This window comes from Oncorhynchus masou, chromosome 13, assembly GCF_036934945.1.
Source record: "Oncorhynchus masou masou isolate Uvic2021 chromosome 13, UVic_Omas_1.1, whole genome shotgun sequence".
Classification (NCBI taxonomy): Eukaryota; Metazoa; Chordata; class Actinopteri; order Salmoniformes; family Salmonidae; genus Oncorhynchus; species Oncorhynchus masou.
The window spans coordinates 23,333,968-23,360,347 of NC_088224.1; the positions used below are offsets into that span (position 1 = coordinate 23,333,968).

General features: G+C 44.7%; 1 protein-coding gene across 2 annotated transcripts in view; it reads left to right on the forward strand.

Moving 5' to 3' along the window:
* Positions 1–805: 805 nt before the first annotated feature.
* Positions 806–26,380, forward strand: part of LOC135551929 (rap guanine nucleotide exchange factor 5-like) — a 69,337-nt gene continuing 43,762 nt past the window's right edge. The window contains exons 1-8 of one of the 2 annotated variants that reach the window (XM_064983216.1): positions 806–1,244; positions 6,051–6,101; positions 6,763–6,869; positions 19,139–19,260; positions 19,397–19,559; positions 21,464–21,548; positions 21,767–21,815; positions 23,334–23,410. In XM_064983216.1, coding sequence (XP_064839288.1) covers positions 1,089–1,244; positions 6,051–6,101; positions 6,763–6,869; positions 19,139–19,260; positions 19,397–19,559; positions 21,464–21,548; positions 21,767–21,815; positions 23,334–23,410 — 810 coding nt within the window. In that variant the 5' untranslated portion in view covers positions 806–1,088. The remainder of the gene's footprint in view (positions 1,245–6,050; positions 6,102–6,762; positions 6,870–19,138; positions 19,261–19,396; positions 19,560–21,463; positions 21,549–21,766; positions 21,816–23,333; positions 23,411–26,380) is intronic. The other variant, XM_064983217.1, reaches the window with a different exon arrangement.

Below are 26,380 nucleotides of genomic sequence, written 5' to 3' on the forward strand. Positions count from 1 at the left end.
TCTCTACCCTTCTCTCAAAGTGTGCACGTGTACACTCCGTCATGGATTTATCAATAGTGGAAACTCCCTCCAGTCAATACTTAGACCAATCCAATGGTTTTAAATCCACGATGGGAGTGTGCAAGTGCATGCTTTCGGAGAATTGGGATGCAGCATTTGTGCACTTGTTGTGCACAATTGTAGTGAGATCCAAACTAGCCACTACCCAGAGTGCACTGGGACAACGTTGAGACACAGAGAGTATGTAGGGTGAAACACTCAAATACACTAACATAAACTAGAAATGAGCTGTGTGTGTGTGTGTGTGTAATCAGAGTGGCTGAAAATGGCCAATTATGTGAGATTAAGACTCTTATCAGGATAACACAGGACATCTCAGTTATACAACACACACCTACTGGCCTATTGTATTGACTTCAGTCCATTCACTCAGACCCGTGTGTGTATGTATGTGTGTGATGTAGGTTTAGAGTAGATTTCATAGCTCTCACATACTTACACCCTGATGGTGTAGCCTAATGGCCCTTTGTTTACCTATTGAAATTTGAGCCGCAGGTGAGGCGATGACGTGGTCCTCCAGTTCGTCCTTTCCACCATTTTGTTTCTAAATGCAACAGAAAAGACAGCATTTACAACTCTTTAATACAACATTTATACACAGGCCCTCATTTGTCAACATAAAAACGCAGCCTAAATGTGTTAATATTATCAAGATTTATCTAATTCGGATTTTAAACAACGGGGATATGTTAAGTCGAAAATGTATTGAATGTTTAGCAAGGTGCTTCGACTCCTCTACGTCTGACAGATGGAAATTATGCAATGATGTTCTTCTGCACCTGCAAGTCCCCCTCCCCTGCACACACACATAACACATTGATAGTACACGGGAGGAGGACATTCGGGTGGAGCAGCGTTGCGTGCTGCAGCGGATACTCTGTAGGTCGTTAACGCGCGCGGTTCGTATGTTGCAGAACAGGTGTAGGTCAGTGTGTGTGTGAATAAGAGAGGCGACAATGAGCCGTAGCTGGTGTGTCTGTGTGTGAGAGGAGCAGGAGTAGAAGAGAGAAAGAGAGAGACAGACAGACATGGAGGACTCTGAGTCCGGTGGAGAAGATGGTATGGTCGGCGGCTGGCGGTGGAATAACCGAAACACCGGAGCTCGAGACCAGACTCAGCTAAGGCAGAAGATCCGGGATTTACCGGGACTGTTGAAACATGGACTGCACCTAAGGAAGAAAAGCGTGAGTATCGACAGAAAAATGTCCCTTCCGTGTGTGTGTTCTGGTTATTCTTTACCGTCGAGTTACCTCCTATCTCTGTCACGATTCACCTAGATGTGCTGTTGTTCCACACACGACCTCACTGTACCACCGTGTGTGTACGCTCGTGCTCTACAGGCTCCTGCCATTCATTGGTTACGTCCAGAATGTGTTTTTTAGATGCCATACCTATGCAGTAGCCAAGGCAACACATGTCTTGGTCCAGTCTTGAATCAGTTTCACCAGAGATGTTACTTGCCCATTCATGTAGCATACTGTAATGCCCCCTTGGATTCAAGGGAGCGAATATGTTATCTGACAATGACAGTGGTACTAAAGGTGTTTCTCAACTCTCCTCAAGTGGGTGTATGTTAGTGTATGTGTGTGTGTTTAAGCGTGAAGGTATGGTAGCTCTGCTAAGACCTGTCCTGGAGGAGGGAAGGACACACACCTAACCTACACACACAATAATAAAGAACTGAATGACTGTCCAAGGTGTGAGCCCAGGGTTTGAAGGAAAGGCTGTGAAGAGACTAAACAAGAGATTAGGTCTGTCCTGACATGTTCAGCAATCTAATTAATAGTTGTATAACACAGATGAAAGCATAGAGATCTTGTGATGTATGTTTTAGAGGTGTTATCAGACAACAGCTGTAGTAGAAAGATCACAGTAGGAAGGTGTCAAGTGTGTGTTTGTCCTAAAGGGATGTTTTCATGAGTGTGTGTGGTTGATTTCATGTTTCCATTTTGACTCCCCTGTGTTACGGATCTACCAGAGAGCAACACAAGATGAGTTTGTGTGTGTGTGCATGTATTAGAGGTCTTCATGGGTCACCCAAGACCCGAACCAGGACCTGAGCAGGTTCAAAATACAAACTTTTCCCTTGGGTCAGGTCCTGTTTGATTGTCATCAGGTCTCGGGTTTATGTAACTACAGCTGATAGGCCCGACTGGACCTGACCACGGCTCTGCATAGCCTAGAGCATATTTATTTTATGCTAATAACATGCTGACCATTGCGGCTCCATGTGTGCATCTGCATGTTGATTTTGTCTATCCCCACCAGATGCTTTCCATGGCACGCAGGTTAAAATACCAAAACCAACTGTGAACTAACTATATTCATTTGGGGACAGGTTGAAACACACATAAAACATTCATGGATTTTTAGCTAATTTGTCCTTGGAGATAAACATTGGTTTGTTATTTTACCTGAAATGCATGGCCTTTTTTTTTTTGCTGGGTCTTTGTAGAATTTTTACCCATGTTGAGTCATACCAAATCGTATGTGCTCTACTCCAACAATTAATCCATAGATGAAAAGGGGAAACCTAGTTTGTTTTTACGGTACTGGGTACTGTCGCCGGACGCTCTGGATTGCAGAGGCGCTCTCTAGGCCTGGTGCGTGGTGCCGGCACTGGTGGTAACGGGCTGGGGACACGTACCTCTGGGCGAGTGCGGGGAGGAGGAACAGGATGTACTGAACTCTGGAGGCGCACTTGAGGAAGAGTGCGAGGAGTAGGAACAGGACACACCGGGTTGTGAAAGTACACTGGAGACCTGGTGTGTATAGCCGGCATCAATTGTTCCGAAACTTTAAACACATGTTTCAGGATGAGTACGAGGAACTGACACAGGTGGCATCGGACAGCTAACACGCTCCTCAGGGTGAATGCCGTGCATACTATGCCAAACCAACAGCTCTCTCTCTTCACTCTCCTCCACTCTGTCCAATAACTCTTCGACAATCTCAGACCCCCAAATTTTTCTTTAGGTTTCTGTGGCCTACCTCCTCGACATCGTTGCTGTCCTCTCTTACTTCGCCATTCCTCCTGCGCTGTTTCCACCTGCCTCCATGGTAGGCGATCCTCCTGCCAAAATCTCCTCCCACGTCCATGATCCTTTACCATCCAGTATTTCATCCCAGGTCAATTTTTACACAAAGCGCTGTTCCTCCCTTTCACGCTGCTTGGGCCTCTTTTGGTGGGTTATTCTGTCATGTTCGTCATAACGAGGAGACCAAGGCGCAGTGTGATAAGAATACATTCTTCTATTAATAAACGAAGAACATTTAACAAAGTAACAAAACAACCGTGACGCTATATAACACAAGTGCTGACATGCAACTACACATAGACAATAACCCACAAAACCAAAATGGAAAATGGCAACCTAAATAGGATCCCCAATCAGAGACAACAATAAACAGCTGTCTCTGATTGGGAACCAATTCAGGCCACCATAGACCTACATTTACCTAGACATGCCAAAACCGCGTAGATATATAAAAACCCTAGACAAGTCGAAAACACACATACCCACCCTCGTCACACCCTGACCTGACCAAAATAATACAGAAAACATAGATAACAAAGGTCAGGGCGTGACAAATTTGTTAGCTTCTCCTTTTTCAAGAATAACTTTCAACAAGAAGTTTCAAATGATCATTATCTGGTGAGTGGAACTGTTTTTTTATTGCAGCAAGCTTGCTGTTGTTAGCCATATCTTTGAAAATATGTTTGTGAAACATTGTTGAAATTAAAGTGGAACTGACAGCATTTTAGCAACATAAAATCTTATTCAAATCTGTTCAGGAAGAATATGACATTTCCTGACAAGCGACCACTTAGATATGGTCATACTAAGGCATTTGTGGAAATTCTATAGCAATATAGCGTGGGAAAGCGGCTGTGCGTTTGGACAATTAATAGACACTGCAGTAAATAAAACCAAATAAACTAATCTCTTATTCAGGACCGGAGTTTACACAGAACGATGTAGCACGATTGTAAATTCATCAGTTGTTCTGCACTCTGGCACACTCAGGTGAAAGTGCTCTGAAATCAGAGTAGATAGCCAGAGTGAATTTGCGAATGCAAGAGGTATTTTTATTTATTATTATTTTTTAACCAGGGAAGTCAATTAAGAACAAATTCTTATTTTCAATGACGGCCTAGGAACAGTGGGTTAACTGCCTGTTCAGGGGCAGAACGACAGATTTGTACCTTGTCAGCTCAGGGGTTTGAACTTGCAACCTTCTGGCTACTAGTCCAACGCTCTAACCACTAGGCTACCCTGCCGCCCCAACAGCTGGATAACAGTCGTTCAAGTTCATTCAGAGATCCTCACTGAACTTCTGGAGAGAGTTTGCTGCACTGAAAGTAAAGGGGCTGAATAATTTTGCACGCCCAATTTTTCAGTTTTTGATTTGTTAAAAAAGTTTGAAATATCCAATAAATGTCGTTCCACTTCATGATTATGTCCCACTTGTTGTTGATTCTTCACAAAAAAAATACAGTTTTATATCTTTATGTTTGAAGCCTGAAATGTGGCAAAAGGTCGCAAAGTTCAAGGGGGCCGAATATTTTCGCAAGGCACTGTATAGCCACGTTATTGTAATTTTGTGTTACTTTTTTAAACTTTGGTTTATTTAGTAAATGTTTTCTTAGCTCATATTTTTCTTAAAGCTGCATTTTTGCTTAAGGGCTTGTAAGTAAGCTTTTAAAAGTCTAGACTTGTTGTATTCGGCGAGTGTGACAAATACAATTTGATTTGATCTTTCAATCACCCACTGAGGGGGAGTGCTCCTAAAAACCAATGAGGAGATGGGAGATGCGGGACTTACATTCGCATCAACGAGTGTCTGCGTAGCCAGGCGCTAAAATGGATCCAAGTTCTGTTTCGTTCCTGGCTACAGAGAAGCTCTTTGATGTGACAGCAGTTTGGACGAAAGGTTTGAATAACTTGTATGTGAAAATGTATTTTGCAACGCGTGTTGCAAAATGTGAGTGTGTACCACACTCTGTCTGAGTGTGTACCAGATATACACACACACATACAGTACACACTCATTCACAGACACACATACCCTACTCACTTTGAAGTCATCACATAGATAAACATGTTGGGGTGTGCTCTCTCTCTCTCTCCGTCTGTCTGTCTGTCTGTCTGTCTGTCTGTCTGTCTGTCTGTCTGTCTGTCTGTCTAATCTCTCTCCAGTTCTTTTTCTTTCTCTCTCCCTCCATATTTGTCTCTTGCTCTCTCTCCTGTTCACCTCTCTCCCGTTCTTTCTGTCAGTAGTGGCCTCAGGCTCTGTGACAGCACAGCTCTGCTTTCTCTCCTGTCCAGGAGCAGATGAGGTGTGTGTGTGAGAGGGGATATGAACTGGTGATGGGTAATGACATCACATCGGTTTGTATGAATAACATTGCAACTGTGTGGACTTCGACAGCTTTGTGAACGTCAGACAATTGCTTGCTAATTGCCCGTTGGACCAAGTGTGGATGTTCTGTGGGCTTAACCTACCCAACCAGTTTGAATGCAAAGAGAAGCCCGTTGGTGGCGCATCAGCAGGCAGTTCAGTGGGCCTATGCTAAATTGAGTCAGTGAGAGGATTTATTTGCTTGCAGGAACAGACATGTATGCTCTTTTAATAGTGTAGGTTAACAGCAAGGATAAACCGATATTACAATATGCCTGGCTCATATCAATATCAAACAATATCGATATATTGAATTATCAATATTGGTAACAAACTGGTTTCTTATGTCTCTGTCCAAAGGGAAAATATGAGGATGAAGAAGTGGAGGTGGGGGTAGAAGACTGTCTTTTTTCCTTCTCTGTCAGGAGAGAGACAGAGGGATGAAGACAGATGGAGACAGATTATAGATCTGTACATATTTTGTAGGCTGCATTTTATGCTCTACTTCTCTCCTAACCCAAACACTGTCTGGAAATGTGTGGTTTAATACTGTGTGTTCTGACTGTGTTTTGATTGTGTCTCGATAGCAGTCACCGGATACCATCCCCGGACCCAGCACCAGCCCTACTGTTCACAAGGTACACACACTCTCACACACAGAGACACACACACACATGCATGCATAGGTTATGAAACGTCAGCAAATAAAGAATGTTTGTGTCTCACCAAACAGAGATGGTGTGAATTCATAGTCAAATACATATTGGTCAAATACATACTTTATGTCAAATACTTTGTTTTAGTGCTCTTTTCTTGATTTCAGTTGGATTAGTACGATGGAATCACTAGAATAGTCCCAAAAGTACAAAATCCCCTCGCCTTTACACCTCAAATATTTGGAAGTAGGCTATTTGACATTATGTAGGGGACTTCAACCCTGTTCCTGGAGAGCTACCCTACTGCAGATTTTCGCTCCAACCCCATTTGTAACTAACCTGGTACAGCTTATTAACCAGCTAATTATTAGAATCAGGTGTGCTAGATGAGGGTTGGAGTGAACGGTTGCTCTCCAGGAACAGGGTTGGAGAATCCTGATATAGATAGTACTTGACCCAAGTTAAAATGGAGACGTCATAGTTTCACCTAGCCTCTGTTTCACCTACATGTTTTGTTTCAATATCAATAGTTACACTGATATCACAGAGTTCTCTTGTGTCAACACACACACACACACACAGAGAGAAACACGTCTGTGAAAACAACTATGTATTATTTGACTCACGTGTGTATGTTTGTCAGTCCTGCTCCCAGAGTTTCCCGTGTGCAGGGCGTGCGGTGAGGAATGCGTTCCTGTCTCATGGTCCGTACCCTGCTAAAGACAAGATTCACCTCGCCAGGATCATAAGGTGTGCATCTTTGAGTGTGTGAGTGTGATAGACATAGAGAGAGTCAGTGTGATAGATATAGAGAGAAACAGAGAGCGAGTCAGTGTGATAGACATAGAGAGAGTCAGTGTGATAGACATAGAGAGAAACAGAGAGAGAGTCAGTGTGATAGACATAGAGAGAAACAGAGAGCGAGTCAGTGTGATAGACATAGAGAGAGTCAGTGTGATAGACAGAGAGAAACAGAGAGAGTCAGGGTGATAGACAGAGAGAAACAGAGAGTCAGTGTGATAGACAGAGAAACAGAGAGAGAGTCAGTGTGATAGACAGCGAAACAGAGAGTCAGTGTGATAGACATAGAGAGAAACAGAGAGAGAGTCAGTGTGATAGACAGAGAGAGAGTCAGTGTGATAGACATAGAGAGAAACAGAGAGAGAGTCAGTGTGATAGACATAGAGAGAAACAGAGAGCGAGTCAGTGTGTTAGACATAGAGAGAGTCAGTGTGATAGACATAGAGAGAGTCAGTGTAATAGACATAGAGAGAAACAGAGAGAGAGTCAGTGTAATAGACATAGAGAGAAACAGAGAGAGAGTCAGTGTGATAGACATAGAGAGAAACAGAGAGAGAGTCAGTGTGATAGACATAGAGAGAGTCAGTGTGATAGACATAGAGAGAAACGGAGAGAGAGTCAGTGTGATAGACATAGAGAGAGTCAGTGTGATAGACAGAGAGAAACAGAGAGTCAGTGTGATAGACAGACATAGAGAGAAACAGAGAGCGAGTCAGTGTGATAGACATAGAGAGAGTCAGTGTGATAGACATAGAGAGAAACAGAGAGAGAGTCAGTGTGATAGACATAGAGAGAACCAGAGAGAGTCAGTGTGATAGACATAGAGAGAAACAGAGAGCGAGTCAGTGTGATAGACATAGAGAGAGTCAGTGTGATAGACATAGAGAGAAACAGAGAGAGAGTCAGTGTGATAGACATAGAGAGAGTCAGTGTGATAGACATAGAGAGAGTCAGTGTGATAGACAGAGAGAAACAGAGAGAGAGTCAGTGTGATAGACATAGAGAGAAACAGAGAGCGAGTCAGTGTGATAGACATAGAGAGAGTCAGTGTGATAGACATAGAGAGAAACAGAGAGAGAGTCAGTGTGATAGACATAGAGAGAACCAGAGAGAGTCAGTGTGATAGACATAGAGAGAAACAGAGAGAGAGTCAGTGTGATAGACATAGAGAGAAACAGAGAGCGAGTCAGTGTGATAGACATAGAGAGAACCAGAGAGAGTCAGTGTGATAGACATAGAGAGAAACAGAAAGAGAGTCAGTGAGATAGACATAGAGAGAGTCAGTGTGATAGACAGAGAGAAACAGAGAGAGTGTCAGTGTGATAGACATAGAGCGAAACAGAGAGAGTCAGTGTAATAGACATAGAGAGAAACAGAGAGAGAGTCAGTGTGATAGACAGAGAGAGAGTCAGTGTGATAGACATAGAGAGAGAGTCTTTGTGAGAAACAGAGAGAGAGTCAGTGTGATAGACATAGAGAGAAACAGAGAGTGTCAGTGTGATAGACATAGAGAGAAAAGGAGAGAGTCAGTGTAATAGACAGAGAGAGTGTCAGTGTGATAGACAGAGAGAGAGTCAGTGTGAGAAACAGAGAGAGTCAGCGTAATAGACATAGAGAGAGTCAGTATGATAGACATAGAGAGAAACAGAGAGAGTCAGTATGATAGACATAGAGAGAGTCAGTATGATAGACATAGAGAGAGAGAGTCAGTGTAATAGACATAGAGAGAGTCAGTATGATAGACACAGAGAGAAACAGAGAGTCAGTGTGATAGACAGAGAGAGAGTCAGTGTGAGAAACAGAGAGAGAGTCAGTGTAATAGACATAGAGAGAGTCAGTATGATAGACATAGAGAGAAACAGAGAGAGTCAGTATGATAGACATAGAGAGAAACAGAGAGGGAGTGTGAGTGTTTTTGTTGCTGTTGAATTATGTTTAGTTCTAAAACTGATGATGTATGTCCTTCGTTGTAGCCTTGTGCCGCTGCTTGGTGTCACCATGGCAACACTAAACTCGGGTCCTTGAGTTTGCTCCACAGTTGCCAGAAAAAGTGCTGACAATGTGAAATGATGCCAGCAGCAGCATCCCACTGCTGGCTTGCCTCTGAAGCATAGCAGGGTTGATCCCTGGATGGGAGGCCAGATGCTGCTGGAAGTGGTATTGGAGGACCATTCCGAGGCACTCTTTCCTCTGGTCATTACATATATATCCCAGGGCAGTGCTTTGGGACGTAACCCTGTGTAGGGTGCCGTCTTTCGGATGGGACTTTAAATGGGTGTCCTGACTCTGTGGTCACAAAAAATCCCATGGGACTTATCATAAGAGTAGGGGGGTTAACCCCGGTGTCCTGGCTAAATTCCCAATCTGTCCCTCATACCATCATACCACCTAATCATCCCCGGCTTCCAATCGGCTCATTCATCCCCCTCCTCTCCCCTGCAACCATTCCCCAGGTCATTGCTGTAGATGAGACTGTGTTCTCAGTCAACTTACCTGGTAAAATAAATGGAAATATCTGATCCAGCACAGTACGTTTTGGATTAGCATGGTAATGTGAAAAGGATAGAACACTAACTGCCATCTGAGGACACATCGATGTGTGCGTGTGTATTGATACTGTGTGCATGTGTATTGATACTGTGTGCGTGTGTATTGATACTGTGTGCGTGTGTATTGATACTGTGTGCCTGTGTATTGATACTGTGTGCCTGTGCATTGATACTGTGTGCGTGTGCATTGATACTGTGTGCGTGTGTATTGATACTGTGTGCCTGTGTATTGATACTGTGTGCGTGTGTATTGATACTGTGTGCGTGTGTATTGATACTGTGTGCCTGTGTATTGATACTGTGTGCGTGTGCATTGATACTGTGTGCCTGTGCATTGATACTGTGTGCGTGTGCATTGATACTGTGTGCGTGTGTATTGATACTGTGTGCCTGTGTATTGATACTGTGTGTGTGTGTATTGATACTGTGTGCGTGTGTATTGATACTGTGTGCCTGTGTATTGATACTGTGTGCGTGTGCATTGATACTGTGTGCCTGTGCATTGATACTGTGTGCGTGTGCATTGATACTGTGTGCGTGTGTATTGATACTGTGTGCGTGTGCATTGATACTGTGTGCCTGTGCATTGATACTGTGTGCCTGTGCATTGATACTGTGTGCGTGTGCATTGATACTGTGTGCGTGTGTATTGATACTGTGTGCGTGTGTATTGATACTGTGTGCGTGTGCATTGATACTGTGTGCTGTGCATTGATACTGTGTGCGTGTGCATTGATACTGTGTGCGTGTGTATTGATACTGTGTGCGTGTGTATTGATACTGTGTGCCTGTGTATTGATACTGTGTGCGTGTGCATTGATACTGTGTGCCTGTGCATTGATACTGTGTGCATGTGTATTGATACTGTGTGCGTGTGTATTGATACTGTGTGCCTGTGTATTGATACTGTGTGCCTGTGTATTGATACTGTGTGCCTGTGTATTGATACTGTGTGCGTGTGTATTGATACTGTGTGCCTGTGTATTGATACTGTGTGCGTGTGTATTGATACTGTGTGCCTGTGTATTGATACTGTGTGCGTGTGTATTGATACTGTGTGTATTGATACTGTGTGCCTGTGTATTGATACTGTGTGCCTGTGTATTGATACTGTGTGCCTGTGTATTGATACTGTGTGCGTGTGTATTGATACTGTGTGCCTGTGTATTGATACTGTGTGCGTGTGTATTGATACTGTGTGCGTGTGTATTGATACTGTGTGCGTGTGTATTGATACTGTGTGCCTGTGTATTGATACTGTGTGCCTGTGCATTGATACTGTGTGCGTGTGTATTGATACTGTGTGCCTGTGTATTGATACTGTGTGCCTGTGTATTGATACTGTGTGTGTCAGGATTTCGGTTATATACAGTAGACTTTACGGTGAAGTCTTACTGTTATGTACTTGAGTGAAGACCCAAAAGCGGTTTTAACAGAAAACAGAGTTCTTTAATGAAAAACAGGAATGGCATAAATCCTCTTCCAACGTAGTCAATGGAACAAAAGAACGTTAGTATAATGCAGGATGCACCTGCCAGGCGGACTCCGACAGGATAGGACAAGGTGGAAGCAAACGGGACGACAGCTTGCTTCTGGCATCAAAAACACAAACAAGAATCAGACCCTGAAAGTAGCAGGAACAGAGAGAGAAATAGAGACCTAATCAGAGGGGAAGAGAGAACAGGTGGGAAAGAGTGAATGAGCTAGTTAGGGGAGATGTAGAACAGCTGAAGAATGAGAGACAGAGAAGGTAACCTAAAAAGACCAGCAGAGAGAGACAGAGTGAAGAGAAAGGACAGGAACAGACATAACAAGACATGACAGTACCCCCCACTCACCGAGCGCCTCCTGGCGCACTCGAGGAGGAAACCTGGCGGCAACGGAGGAAATCATCGATCAGCGAACGGTCCAGCACGTCCCGAGAGGGAACCCAACTCCTCTCCTCAGGACCGTACCCCTCCCAATCCACTAGGTACTGATGACCACGGCCCCGAGGGCGCATGTCCAAAATCTTACGAACCCTGTAGATGGGTGCGCCTCGACAAGGATGGGGGGAGGGACGAGCGGGGGGCGCGAAGAACGGGCTTAACACAGGAGACATGGAAGACCGGGTGAACGCGACGAAGATAGCGCGGGAGAAGAAGTCGCACTGCGACAGGATTAATGACCTGAGAAATACGGAACGGACCAATGAACCGCGGGGCCAACTTGCGAGAAGCTGTCTTAAGGGGAAGGTTCTGAGTGGAGAGCCATACTCTCTGACCGCAACAATATCTAGGACTCTTGGTCCTACGCTTATTAGCGGCCCTCACAGTCTGCGCCCTATTACGGCAAAGTGCCGACCTGACCCCCTTCCAGGTGCGCTCGCAACGCTGGACAAAAGCCTGAGCGGAGGGGACGCAGGACTCGGCGAGCTGAGATGAGAACAGCGGAGGCTGGTACCCGAGGCTACTCTGAAAAGGGGATAGACCGGTAGCAGACGAGGGAAGCGAGTTGTGGGCGTACTCTGCCCAGGGAGCTGTTCTGACCAAGACGCAGGGTTACGAAAAGAAAGACTGCGTAAAATGCGACCAACAGTCTGATTGGCCCGTTCGGCTTGACCGTTAGACTGGGGATGAAAGCCGGACGAGAGACTGACGGAAGCCCCAATCAAACGGCAAAACTCCCTCCAAAATTGAGACGTGAACTGCGGGCCTCTGTCGGAAACGACGTCAGACGGAAGGCCATGAATTCGGAAAACATTCTCGATAATGATCTGAGCCGTCTCCTTAGCAGAAGGGAGCTTATCGAGAGGAATGAAATGAGCCGCCTTAGAGAATCTATCGACAACCGTAAGAATAACTGTCTTCCCCGCTGATGAAGGCAGTCCGGTGATAAAATCTAAAGCGATGTGAGACCACGGTCGAGAGGGAATGGGAAGCGGTCTGAGACGGCCGGCAGGAGGAGAGTTCCCAGATTTAGTCTGCGCGCAGACCGAACAAGCGCGACAAATCGACGCGTCACGTTCCCGAGTGGGCCACCAGAAACGCTGGCGAATGGAACGAGCGTACCCCGAACGCCGGGGTGGCCGGCTAACTTGGCAGAGTGGGCCCACTGAAGAACGGCCGGACGAGTAGGAACGGGAACGAACAGAAGGTTCCTAGGACAAGCTCGCGGCGACGGAGTGTGAGCGAGTGCTTGCTTTACCTGCCTCTCAATTCCCCAGACAGTCAACCCGACAACACGCCCCTCAGGAGAATCCCCTCGGGGGTCGGTGGAGACCTCAGAAGAACTGAAGAGACGAGATAAAGCATCAGGCTTGGTGTTTTTGAGCCTGGACGATAAGAAATAACAAACTCGAAACGAGCGAAAAACAGAGCCCAACGAGCCTGACGCGCATTAAGTCGTTTGGCTGAACGGATGTACTCAAGGTTCCTATGGTCAGTCCAAACGACAAAAGGAACGGTCGCCCCCTCCAACCACTGTCGCCATTCGCCTAGGGCTAAGCGGATGGCGAGCAGTTCGCGTTACCAACATCATAGTTACGTTCTGACGGCGATAAGCGATGAGAGAAAAACGCGCAAGGATGGACCTTGCCGTCAGAGAGAGAGCGCTGAGAAAGAATGGCTCCCACGCCCACCTCTGACGCGTCAACCTCAACAACAAACTGACTAGAGATGTCAGGTGTAACAAGAATAGGCGCGGATGTAAAACGATTCTTAAGAAGATCAAAAGCTCCCTGGGCGGAAACGGACCACTTAAAGCACGTCTTAACAGAAGTAAGGGCTGTGAGGGGAGCTGCCACCTGACCGAAATTACGGATGAAACGACGATAGAAATTAGCGAAGCCCAGAAAGCGCTGCAGCTCGACGCGTGACTTAGGAACGGGCCAATCAATGACAGCCTGGACCTTAGCGGGATCCATCTTAATGCCCTCAGCGGAAATAACGGAACCGAGAAAGGGACAGAGGCGGCATGAAAAGTGCACTTCTCAGCCTTCACATAAAGACAGTTCTCCAAAAGGCGCTGGAGGACGCGTCGCACGTGCTGAACATGAATCGAGAGAGACGGTGAAAAAATCAGGATATCGTCCATGTAAACGAAAACAAAAATGTTCAGCATGTCTCTCAGGACGTCGTTAACTAGTGCCTGAAAGACAGCTGGAGCGTTAACGAGGCCGAAAGGAAGAACCCGGTATTCAAAGTGCCCTAACGGAGTGTTAAACGCCGTCTTCCACTCGTCCCCCTCCCTGATGCGCACGAGATGGTAGGCGTTACGAAGGTCCAATTTGGTGAAAAACCTGGCTCCCTGCAGGATCTCGAAGGCTGAAGACATAAGAGGAAGCGGATAACGATTCTTAACTGTTATGTCATTCAGCCCTCGATAATCCACGCATGGGCGCAGGGACCCGTCCTTCTTCTGAACAAAAAAACCCCGCTCCGGCGGGAGAGGAGGAGGAGACTATGGTACCGGCGTCGAGCGAAACCGACAAATAATCCTCGAGAGCCTTACGTTCGGGAGCCGACAGAGAGTATAATCTACCCCGGGGGAGTAGTTCCCGGAAGGAGATCAATACTACAGTCATACGACCGGTGTGGAGGAGAGAAGTGGCCTTGGAACGACTGAACACCGTGCGCAGATCGTGATACTCCTCCGGCACCCCTGTCAAATCGCCAGGCTCCTCCTGTGAAGAAGAGACAGAGGAAACAGGAGGGATAGCAGACATTAAACAGGTCACATGACAAGAAACATTCCAGGATAGGATAGTATTACTAGACCAATTAATAGAAGGGTTATGGCGCACTAGCCAGGGATGACCCAAAACAACAGGTGTAAAAGGTGAACGAAAAATTAAAAAAGAAATGGTTTCGCTATGATTACCAGAGACAGTGAGGGTTAAAGGCAGCGTCTCACGCTGAATCTTGGGGAGAGAACTACCATCTAAAGCGAACAAGGCCGTGGGCTCCCTAACTGTCTGAGAGGAATGTCATGTTCCCGAGCCCAGGTCTCGTCCATAAAACAGCCCTCCGCCCCAGAGTCTATCAAGGCACTGCAGGAAGCAGATGAACCGGGCCAGCGGAGATGGACCGGAAAGGTAGTGCGTGATCCAGAAGGAGAGGCCTGAGTAGTTGCGCTCACCAGTAGCCCTCCTCTTACTGATGAGCTCTGGCTTTTACTGGACATGAGGTGACAAAATGACCAGCGGAGCCGCAGTAGAGACAGAGGCGATTGGTGATTCTCCGTTCCTTCTCCTTGGCCGAGATGCGGATACCCCCCAGCTGCATAGGCTCAGCATCCGAGCCGGCGGAGGAGGGTGGCAGTGATGCGGCAGGTGGCAGTGATGTGGAGAGGGGAGCAACGGAGAACGCGAGCTCCCTTCCACGAGCTCGGCGACGAAGATCAAACCGTCGCTCTATGCGAATAGCGAGAGCTATTAAGGAGTCCAGACTGGAAGGAACCTCCCGGGAGAGGATCTCATCCTTAACCTCGACGAGGAGACCCTCCAGAAAACGAGCGAGCAAAGCCGGCTCGTTCCAGTCACTAGAGGCAGCGCGAGTGCGAAACTCAATAGAATAATCCGTTATGGATCGATTCCCCTGACATAGGGAAGACAGGGCCCTGGAAGCCTCCTCCCCAAAAACAGAACGGTCAAAAACCCGTATCATCTCCTCCTTAAAGTCCTGATACTGGTTAATACACTCCGCCCTCGCCTCCCAGATTGCCGTGCCCCACTCACGCGCCCGTCCGGTAAGGAGAGAAATGACTCCTGGAGTAAGTGTTGGGCTGGAGAGAGAACACCACATCACACTGAGTGAGGAATGAGCGGCACTCAGTGGGCTCCCCAGAGTAACACGGCGGGTTGTTGATCCTGGGCTCCGGAGACTCGGAACCCCTGGAAGTGGGCGGTGGATCGAGGTGGAGTTGGTGAACCTGTCTTGTGAGGTCGGAGACTTGGACGGCCAGGGTTTCAACGGCATGTCGAGCAGCAGACAATTCCTCCTCGTGTCTGCCTAGCATCGCTCCCTGGATCTCGACGGCGGAGTGAAAAGGGTCCGGAGCCGCTGGGTCCATTCTTGGTCTGATTCTTCTGTTATGTACTTGAGTGAAGACCCAAAAGCGGTTTTAACAGAAAACAGAGTTCTTTAATGAAAAACAGGAATGGCATAAATCCTCTTCCAACGTAGTCAATGGAACAAAAGAACGTTAGTATAATGCAGGATGCACCTGCCAGGCGGACTCCGACAGGATAGGACAAGGTGGAAGCAAACGGGACGACAGCTTGCTTCTGGCATCAAAAACACAAACAAGAATCAGACCCTGAAAGTAGCAGGAACAGAGAGAGAAATAGAGACCTAATCAGAGGGGGAAGAGAGAACAGGTGGGAAAGAGTGAATGAGTTAGTTAGGGGAGATGTAGAACAGCTGAAGAATGAGAGACAGAGAAGGTAACCTAAAAAGACCAGCAGAGAGAGACAGAGTGAAGAGAAAGGACAGGAACAGACATAACAAGACATGACACTTACTTCCCAATAGTGCGGAGTTAAAAAGTAAGACAAATCTTTTCTAAATAAATAAAAGAACTAGTAACACAATAAAAACAATAACAAGGCTATATACAAGGAGCAGCAGTACCAAGTCAATGTGCAGGGGTACAAGGTAGTTGAGGTAAATTAGGTAATATGTGGGTAGGGGTAAAAAGTGACTAGGCAATCAGGACATACTTTTGTACATATAGTGTATGTGGATACCTCTTCAAATTAGTGGATTTGGCTATTTCATCTCGTTGCTGACAGGTGTATAAAATTTAGAACACAGCCATGCACTCTCCATAGACAAACATTGGCAGTAGAATGGTCTTACTGAAAAGCCCATTGACTTTCCACATGACACCGTCACAGGATGCCACCTTTCCAACAAGTCAGTTCTTCAAATTTCTGCTAAGCTAGAGCTTCCCCTGTCAACTGTAAGTGCTGTTGTTGTGAAGTGGAAATGTCTAGGAGCAACAACGGATCAGCCGCGAAGTGGCAGGCCACACAAGCTCACAGAACGGGACCGCTGAAGCGCGTTGCTCCTGTCCTCGGTTGCAACACTCACTACCGAGTTACAAACTGCCTCTGGAAGCAACGTCAGCACAAAAACTGTTAGTCAGTGCTTCATAAAATGGGTTTCCATGGCTGAGCAGCCGTACACAAGCCTAAGATCACCATGCTCAATGCCAAGCGATGTGTGGTTTGGTGTAAAGGTCGTATCCATTGGACTCAGTGGAAACACGTTCTCTAGAGCAGGCATTCCCAAACTGGATTTAAAAAAATTATAATAATAAAAAATAGGTCTTCACAATTTCAAACTGTCCATTTATATTTTGATGACGAGTTCCTCACACAACTGGCCAATCTGGGTGATGTTTTTTCTTGCCTGAATGATCTGAATCTAGGATTACAGTGACTCTCAACTATATTCAATGTGAGGGACAAAATTGAGGCTATGATTAAGAAGTTTGAGCTCTTTTCTGTCTGCATTAACAAGGACAACACACAGGTCTTTCTATCATTGTATGATTCTTTGTGTGCAAATGAACTCAAGCTTACGGACAATGTCAAATGTGATATAGCGAAGCTCCTGATTGAGATGGGTCTGCAATTACGCAGGTACTTTCCCGAAACGGACAAAACGAACAACTGGATTCGTTATCCCTTTCATGCCCTGCCTCCAGTCCACTTACCGATATCTGAACAAGAGAGCCTCATTGAAATTGCAACAAGCGGTTCTGTGAAAATGTAATTGAATCAGAAGCTACTGTCAGATTTCTGGATAGGGCTGCGCTTCCTCTCATTAGACACTGATGCCATTTGCAACCACGTACCTGTGTGAGAGTGGATTCTCCACCTTCACTAGCATTAACACTAAATACAGGCACAGACTGTGTGTGGAAAATGATTTAAGACTGAGACTCTCTCCAATGCAACCCAACATTGCAGAGTTATGTGAATCATTTCAAGCACACCCTTCTCATTAACCTGTGGTGAGTTATTCACAATTTTTGATGAACAAAATATGGTTTTATATGTAGATGGTTAAATAAATAGCAAAATTATTGATTATTATAATATTATTATTTGTGCCCTGGTCCTATAAGAGCTCTTTGTCACAACCCGGCTCGTGGGAAGTGACAAACTCACACTCATTCTTATGTGTAATAAATGTATTGTGTAGTATGTGTGTGGCAGGCTACAATGATGGCAAAAAATAACATTTGAGAGTGCGCTGACCCTGGTGCTAGAGGGGGTACGCGGCTGGAGGTTGAATGTTTGAAGGGGTACGGGAATTACTCTTCACCATCTGGCAGTCCGATGGATGAATCTGTGTTGGATGGATGCCAGGAGAATGCTATCTGTCCCAATGCATAGTGCCAACTGTAAGGTTTGGTAGAGGTGGAATAATGCTTTGGGGCTGTTTTTCATGGTTCGGTCTAAGCCCTTTAGACAATGACATTCTAGATGATTCTGTGCTTCCAACTTTGTGCCAACAGTTTGGGGAAAGCCCTTTCCTGTTTCAGCATGACAATGCCACCGTGCACAAAGTGAGGTCCATACAGAAATGGTTTGTCAAGATCGGTGTGGAAGAACTTGACTGGTCTGCACCAAGCCCTGACCTTAACCCCTTCAAACACCTTTGGGATTAATTGGAACGCCGACTGCGAGCCAGGCCTGATCGCCCAACATCAGTGCTCAACCTCACTAATGGAAACAAGTCCCCGCAGCAACGTTCCATCGTCTAGTGGAAAGCCTCCCCAGAAGAGTGGGGGCTGTTATAGCAGCAAAGGCGGGACCAGCTGTTCAGGGGCCTTTAGGTCACAGACTTGATGCTCCGGTACCGCTTGCCGTGCGGTAGCAGAGAGAACAGTCTAAGACTAGGGTGGCTGGCGTCTTCCTCTGACACTGCCAGAGTAGAGGCCTGGACTATAGGCTATCATTTCTTCTTTCTTTGCACGGGAAAAACACATTTCATGCAATTCTAATACACTTTATATGACTGGAGACATTAGCAGAATCTATTTTAATTAGACAAATTCCAGGGTAGCCTACTCCACTGACACTGACAAACAATCAATCACATCTACTAGGCAAGTCAATTAAGAACAAATTCTTATTTTCAATGATGGCCTAGGAACAGTGGGTTAACTGCCTGAATACAATATAACATCCATCTAAACTGGAAGAGGAAATTATTGTCCAAAAACGAACTTTTAAGTGGCACTGACCCAACAACGATAAAGAGTGGATGTGCCCACTCACCGGGGACATGGTCGATGTTCTGCACTGGTGCCGATAAGATACACTATAGGCCTATTGTTTTTTCGCTCAACTAAAATACTGATTAGAGTCTATTCATTGTCTTCTCTTTACAGCAATAGCCATTTGCTTTCCAACTATTTTTTTCCCTCGATTGAATCTGTATGCTGTGTGTGGGATAAATAAGATGTATAACCAATATACACACACGCCACGAAATAATGCAAATAGACCGATAAGCATGACCGGTCCAATGTATTTACATCAATTAATAAGCACAAAGGCATTCTTTTTTTCTTCTCCCGGACAATTTTATTTAACGTCATTTCATTTTTTTTATGGCCAAAAGCCGGCTATTACCAGCTAACGGAAACCCCGGTGGGTGTGTGTGTGTCCAGGCGGAGCTACGTGGGCGTAGAGCTGGTCCAGTGGCTGTGTGAGCAGTGTGTGTACGTGCGCTGTCGGAGTATGGCCATGCGCGTCTGGCAGGTCCTACTGGAGCTGGGCATCCTACTGTCTGGTGAGTACACACACACACACACACACACACACACACACACACACACACACACACACACACACACACACACACACACACACTCACTCTTCTTCTTACCCTGGCATTTCATCTGAGTCTTTCTGTGTGTGTGTTTCAGTGGACCAGCGTGTGGTGTTTGGGGACTCTAACTCCTACTACCAGTTCAGCTTTGAGGAGTGTGAGTCTGCAGCCTGCGAGTTTTGCGGCCTGGAGAAGGAGGCGTGGCCAGAGGCTGTTAGGCTCCTCCTACAGCTCGTCCCATACGTCCAGTTTAGAACTGGGTAATTGTGTGTGAACATGTGTGTGAACGTGACCCAGTGTTGCTTGTGTGTTCCATGACCATCACCGTGTGTGTGTGTGTGTGTTATAAGAGACACACATACACCAGGACATAAATGAAAGCAGTGTTCCAACTCTTGACAAGATTCATCTCTAATCTCGCTACATATTGTTAATCCCTTAGTCTTACAGACAGACAGACAGACAGACAGACAGACAGACAGACAGACAGACAGACAGACAGACACAAACATCTCTTCAATAGACTCTCTCTTTGTAGCTGAGGCTGGGTCCGGGGGGGGGGGGGGGATGTTCCGAGTGTCATACAGAATTCCAGCTCCCTCTGATAGAATTCCAACTTGTCCGTGTGGCATTCCAACTGAGCCTGCTACTGAACTCAATATGTCACTCAGAGAGAGGAAGAATGGGAGAGAGGTGAGCAAACTGGAGAGAGGGGGGAAAAAACAGGGGGAGCGAGAGAAATGATAATTTCCGACGACAGAGGATAGGGAGGCACAAAGACCGAGAGGGAGAGATAATCTCTAACCACCCCTTCCTCTCCTCCCCTCTCCTTGTCCTCTCCTGTGTAGTCAGGAGGTAGAGCTGGAAGGAGGGAGGGAGGGAAAGAGAGAGTGTGATGCCATCACTATCTGTCCTGCTACTGCATCCATCATGGTTTATCAGATCACACGCTCTCCCACACACACATCCATACACACATGCACACACACACTCTTCCTCCTTCGCAACTGAAGCCACAGAAAAAATGTAAATGATATGCAAATGATTCTGGGAACAGTGGGAAGGTGTGTGTGTGATAGAGAGAGAGGGACTGTAGTATACAAAATGTGTCTTCTAAAAGACAACACATTACATCAGTGGCCTGAGGGCACTTTGTTCTGCTGCTAAAGAGATTAGTTTACCCTAAAACGCTGTCCTGTTGATATACACACACACACACACAGAAAAAACATGTACGCACACACACACACTCACACACACAGACAGACAGAAGGAGGAAAAGAGAGGAGAGAACAAGGTCTTGTTTCCTGTTTAGATTCAGTAGCAGTCGAGGTGGCAGTAGAGGTACCAACAGAGAGATCAGTAGAGTAGGGCTATTCAACTAGAGTGCCTTTAGAATATATTCATAGCCCTTGACTTATTCCAAAATGTGTGTTGTTACAATCTGAATTAAGAATGGATTCAATTGTTTCTCTCACACATCTACACACAATACCCCATAATGACAAAGTGAAAACATGTTTTTAGAAATCTTAGCAAATTTATTGAAAATGAAGTACAGAAATATCTTATTTACATACAGTACCATTCAAAAAAATGTTTTGTGTGTGACTATTTTCTACATTGTAGAATAATAGTGACAACGTCAAACCTATGTAATAGCACAAATGGAATCATGTAGAAAATCAAAAAAGTGTTATTAAAATACATATGTTTAACTTTTGACTTTTTAACAAGGTACACCTGTTAATTGAAATGCATTCCAGGTGACTACCTTATGAAGCTGGTTGACAGAATGCCAAGAGTGTGCAAAGCTGTAATCAAGGCAAAGGGTGGCTAAGAGTATAACATATATTTTGATTTGTTTAACACTTTTTTGGTTACTACATGATTCCATATTTGTTATTTCATAGTAATGTCTTCACTATTTTTCTATAATGTAGAAAATAGTAAAAATAAAGAAAAACCCTTGAATGAGTGTGTTTTGACTGGTACTGTAAGTATTCACACATATGTTAGAATCACCTTCGGCAGTCTTCCTGGGTAATTCCCTTTGCACACCTGGATTGAACAATATTTGCACATTATCATTTTTTAAAAAGTGTGTGTGTGTGTGTGTGTGTGTGTGTGTGTGTGTGTGTGCGCGTATGCGTGTGTGTTGTAGGTCTGAGGAGGACTCGGAGGGGAACAGAGATGTCTGTGGGGACAGCTTTCTCCAGATGAAAGCACTAGAGAGACTCACCTCCACGGTGTGTGTGTGTGTGTGTGTGTGTGTGTGTGTGTGTGTGTGTGTGTGTGTGTGTGTGTGTGTGTGTGTGTGTGTGTGTGTGTGTGTGTGTGTGTGTGTGTGTGTGTGTGTGTGTGTGTGTGTGTGTGTGTGTGTGTGTGCGTGTGTGTGTGCGTGCGTGCGTGCGTGCCTGCTTGACAGGAGCTGTCATTGAGTTTGCTGTATGTTCTACCCCTACAGGTCCAGAATGAGTTGGCTGCTGCTCTTGCCCGCAAGGCTCGCAAAGCCAGTGAGTTGGTTACTATATTACATGTGGTACTATATTATGTGTGTTAGTGATGCGCAGGTCAGCTGTTTGTTCCCCGAAGCCGCCTGCTAATAACCCATCCTCAACGCCTCAACTATATGTGATAAAGTGAGGTCACACCCAACCTTAACCCGCAAATAGAAAATGCACTGTACAGTCAGATTACGGAACAATTTTTTACCAGGGGATTTGACAGGATTTCTTTTTTTAAGCCTAATTTAGACGTTTGTGCATATAATTTCCAACATGTTGGTAGTCTATTTGTTAGTCAACATGTCTATAATTACATACATGCAGCTTCTCTTCTGTCATTACTGCCCTAGAAGACAAAATAAACTCTTGCTCACCAGAATAATGTTAGATATCGATGAATGCTTCAATGTAGTTGACATCGGTAAAGTTTTCTCTTTCCTCTCTGCTGGTCTTGCACAGCAGACGTTTTGGGACCAGGGAGAAAATGCAATAACATATGTATACATTTTTAAATGGCATCGATTTTAAGGAAATTAAAAGCATGTGAATACGAACCAACATGTTTCCGATAAGATTTCAGTTCGACATGGAGGCATATTTTAGGTGGTTGAAATGCTATCAGATTTGATGATGCTGATAAAGATAGCACATTTACAGACGGTCCCTAACCCCGCATTCATTCTCTCAAGATGCTGAAAGAAAGAAATCATATTCCTCCACTCCTGTTCCCGAGTCAAAATGTATCATTTTACAGCAAGAAATGCTTCATTCTGCAGGAATTCCTATTAGGCCAAGTGAGAGGATATATTCCTATAACAAGTGTCCAGATTTCAGTTTCTATTCCATTTAACCCATCTAAACAGTACAGTTCCCTTTGACGTGCATATTTGATGTCCCCGTCTTGTGACTGTGGAATTTGTATAGCGTCTCTCACCATCATCACACATAACATAGCCAGCACTGCCATCATCCTCTTTTACCACTTCAACAAATCTTTACCAAACATTACTTTTCTGGCCTCCCTTCTCTTTATTTTCAACTCTCCATTTGCAGCGTTTCTATTATGGAATTCAATGCCGACATTGTCCTTTTTGCCTCAGTGGATCGACGGTAACTTTTTTTTCCCTTAAATTCCCAAAAGCATTTGGTGATTGGCGTGTATTAGGCACGTGTACAGTTAGGCCCTAAAGCTTAGGCTTACGTACTAATGACAGGTAAAAAGAATGAAAAAACAACCTTACTGTAGCCTATAGATTTTAATTGCACAAGAATTATACATTTATGGATTTTTAATGCATTGTTTTCTCTTTATTCAACCCACCACCACCCGCCCTTCATCCACACAATATTTCATGACCCTAAACCCGCTCGCCCTACAGATATATCCACGGGGACTGCGAGTTATGCGTCAACCTGCGCATCACTATTGTGTATTACTACAGTATGTTTGTGCAAATAAAACCTTAGTTATAGGTGATTAGTCATGACAGCTGTCAATTTAACATACTGTGTTGTGGTTGGTTGCAGTGGCAGAGCAAGATGGCCAAGAGTCACCAGACTCCACTCCTCGACAGACACCCACACCCAACGAGGAGAACACCATGGTAGGATACACACACACTGGCATACCGGACACCCACGCAGTTTTAGTTTAGAAAACCATCTCTCCTCAGAAGCGACAGTTACAGGAATATAAAAGCAGCTTGATTGCCGTAGCAACATCATTGAAACTGGGCAGAAGGCAGTTGTGCTTCAAATACATCAGTTCTGCAACATCTTTTTAATTGAGCCTCTCATTCTCCTTAATGGCTGAGATGAACTGTATAGGAAGCTCTGGGGACAGGTCGTCTGGATACTGGACAGCCAGTCCAGTCCAGAATTGGCAGATGCAAACAGATTATCATATTCAGCCGTTCTTGAGGGCTTGAAAAAAAGAAAAAGTGGTTTGCGAGTTGTGTGGTTGCAATATCAACAGTCTCTTATCTCTGGTATATATCTTGGCATAATTCAAGTTTAAATCCTGTGCAGTGCAATGGACATAGGCCTATAATGCACAATGTTTCAGGAAAGACTGTCTGGGTTGGCAATACTCAGTATAGAAAACAGTCAGGCCCGCAACCTTGACCTGTAGGCTGTGGTGAAAACATTTGCACCCAAAAAAAGGATGATTTATGGAGACCAGGGGAGTCTCTCAAGTTGGATTTAATTTAATTTACCTTGAGTTTGCAGCCCATTTGTGTAGACAATTGGCCAGACAAAACCCGATGAGTTCAACAAGAAATATTGGCTAAATTTATCCTCAAACTGACTACTCTTTCCTCATTGTTGGGCTATTTGGTGTGTCATTTTTATAATAAGTTTATAAGTAGTAGCTAAATATCAGGTAAATACAGTATATAGCTACTAGAGATCGACCGATTATGGTTTTTCAACGCCGATACCGACACTGATTATTGGAGGACCAAAAAAAGCTGATACTGATTAAACAGCCAATTTGTATTTATTTATTTGTAATAATGACAATTATAACAATACTGAATGAACACTTTTATTTTAACTTAATATAATACATCAATAAAATCAATTTAGCCTCAAATAAATAATGAAACATGTTCAATTTGGTTTAAATAATGCAAAAACAAAGTGTTGGAGAAGAAAGAAAAAGTGAAATATGTGCCATGTAAGAAAGCTAATGTTTCAGTTCCTTGCTCAGAACATGAGAACATATGAAAGCTGGTGGTTCCTTTTAACATGAGTCTTCAATATTCCCAGGTAAGAAGTTTTAGGTTGTAGTTATTATAGGAATTATAGGACTATTTCTCTCTATACCATTTATATTTCATATACCTTTGACTATTGGATGTTCTTATAGGCACTTTAGTATTGCCAGTCTAACAATATAGCTTCTGTCCCTCTCCTCGCCCCTACCTGGGCTCGAACCAGGAACACGTCGAAAACAGCCACCCTCGAAGCATCGTTATTGTCACGCCCTGACCTTAGAGTGCTTTTTATGTCTCTATTTTGGTTTGGTCAGGGTGTGATTTGGGTGGGCATTCTATGTTCCTTTTTCTATGTTTTGTATTTCTTTGTTTTGACCGGGTATGGTTCTCAATCAGGAACAGCTGACTATCGTTGTCTCTGATTGGGAACCATACTTAGGTAGCTTTTTCCCACCTATATTTTGTGGATAGTTATTTTCTGTTTAGTGTTTTCTGCACCTGACAGAATGTTTCGGTTTCGTTTATTCTCTTTGTTATTTTGTTCCAGTGTTCAGTTCAATAAAAGTAATGAACACTTACCACTCTGCACTTTGGTCCGATTCTTCCTCTTCAGACGACGACACCCGTCACAGTTATCCATTGCTACACAAATGCTGCGGAACAACTACTTCAAGGTTGAAGAGCGAGTGACGTCACCAATTGAAACGTTATTAGCGCACACCCCGCTAACTAGCTAGCCATTTCACATCGGTTACACTCGCCTCATCTTGGGAGTTGATAGGCTTGAAGTCATAAACAGCTCAATGCTTGAAGCACAACGAAGAGCTGCTGGCAAACGCACGAAAATGCCACTTGAATGAATGCTTACGAGCCTGCTGCTGCCTACCATCGCTCAGTCAGACTGCTCTATCAAATCATAGACTTAATTATAACATAATAACACACAGAAATACAAGCCTTAGTAATTAATTTGGTAAAATACGGAAACTATCCTTTCCAAAACGTTTATCCTTTCAGTGAAACGAGTGGCATCCATAAGTCTAAATATTGCTGTTACATTGTACAACCTTCAATATTATGTCATAATTATGTACAATTCTGGCAAAGTAATTACAGTATTTGTTAGGAATAAACGGTCTTCACACAGTTCACAACGAGCCAGGTGGCCCAAACTGCTGCATATACCCTGACTCTGCTTGCATGGAACGCAAGAGAAGTAACACAATTTCCCTACTTAAAAGAAAGCCATGTTAGCAGGCAATATTAACTAAATATGCAGGTTTAAAAATATATATGTCATGGTGAACTAGGTGTGTGAGGAATGGAATCAGGCGCAGAGAGTTCCACAGGGAAAAGTGCACTTTAATACGGCACAAACAAACAAGCCCACAACACAAGGCGCGGAAATATATGGACCACCCAAAAACACAGGGTAACAGGTCCAGAACACGAACACACCTAACTAACACACACACGTAACACAAAATTAATCCCGCACTAAACGAGGGCGGGTAAACCTACTTTAAATAAGGAAGCCCATCAAGCACACACAAATAGACACAGGTGCAACTAATAAGACAAAACAAACAGACAACAAAAAAGGGATCGGTGGCGCCTAGTAGGCCGGTGACGACGACCGCCGAGCACCGCCCGAACAGGCAGGGGAGCCAACTTTGGCGGAAGTCGTGACAATATACTTGTGTATTGATTTTAAAGAAAGTGTCACGGTCGTTATAAGGTTCGGACCAAGGCGCAGCGTGGTATGCGTACATTCTTATTTATTTAAAGAATGAATCACTTAACAAAATAACAAAATAACAAACCGAAACGTGACGCTATATAAACGAGTGCTGA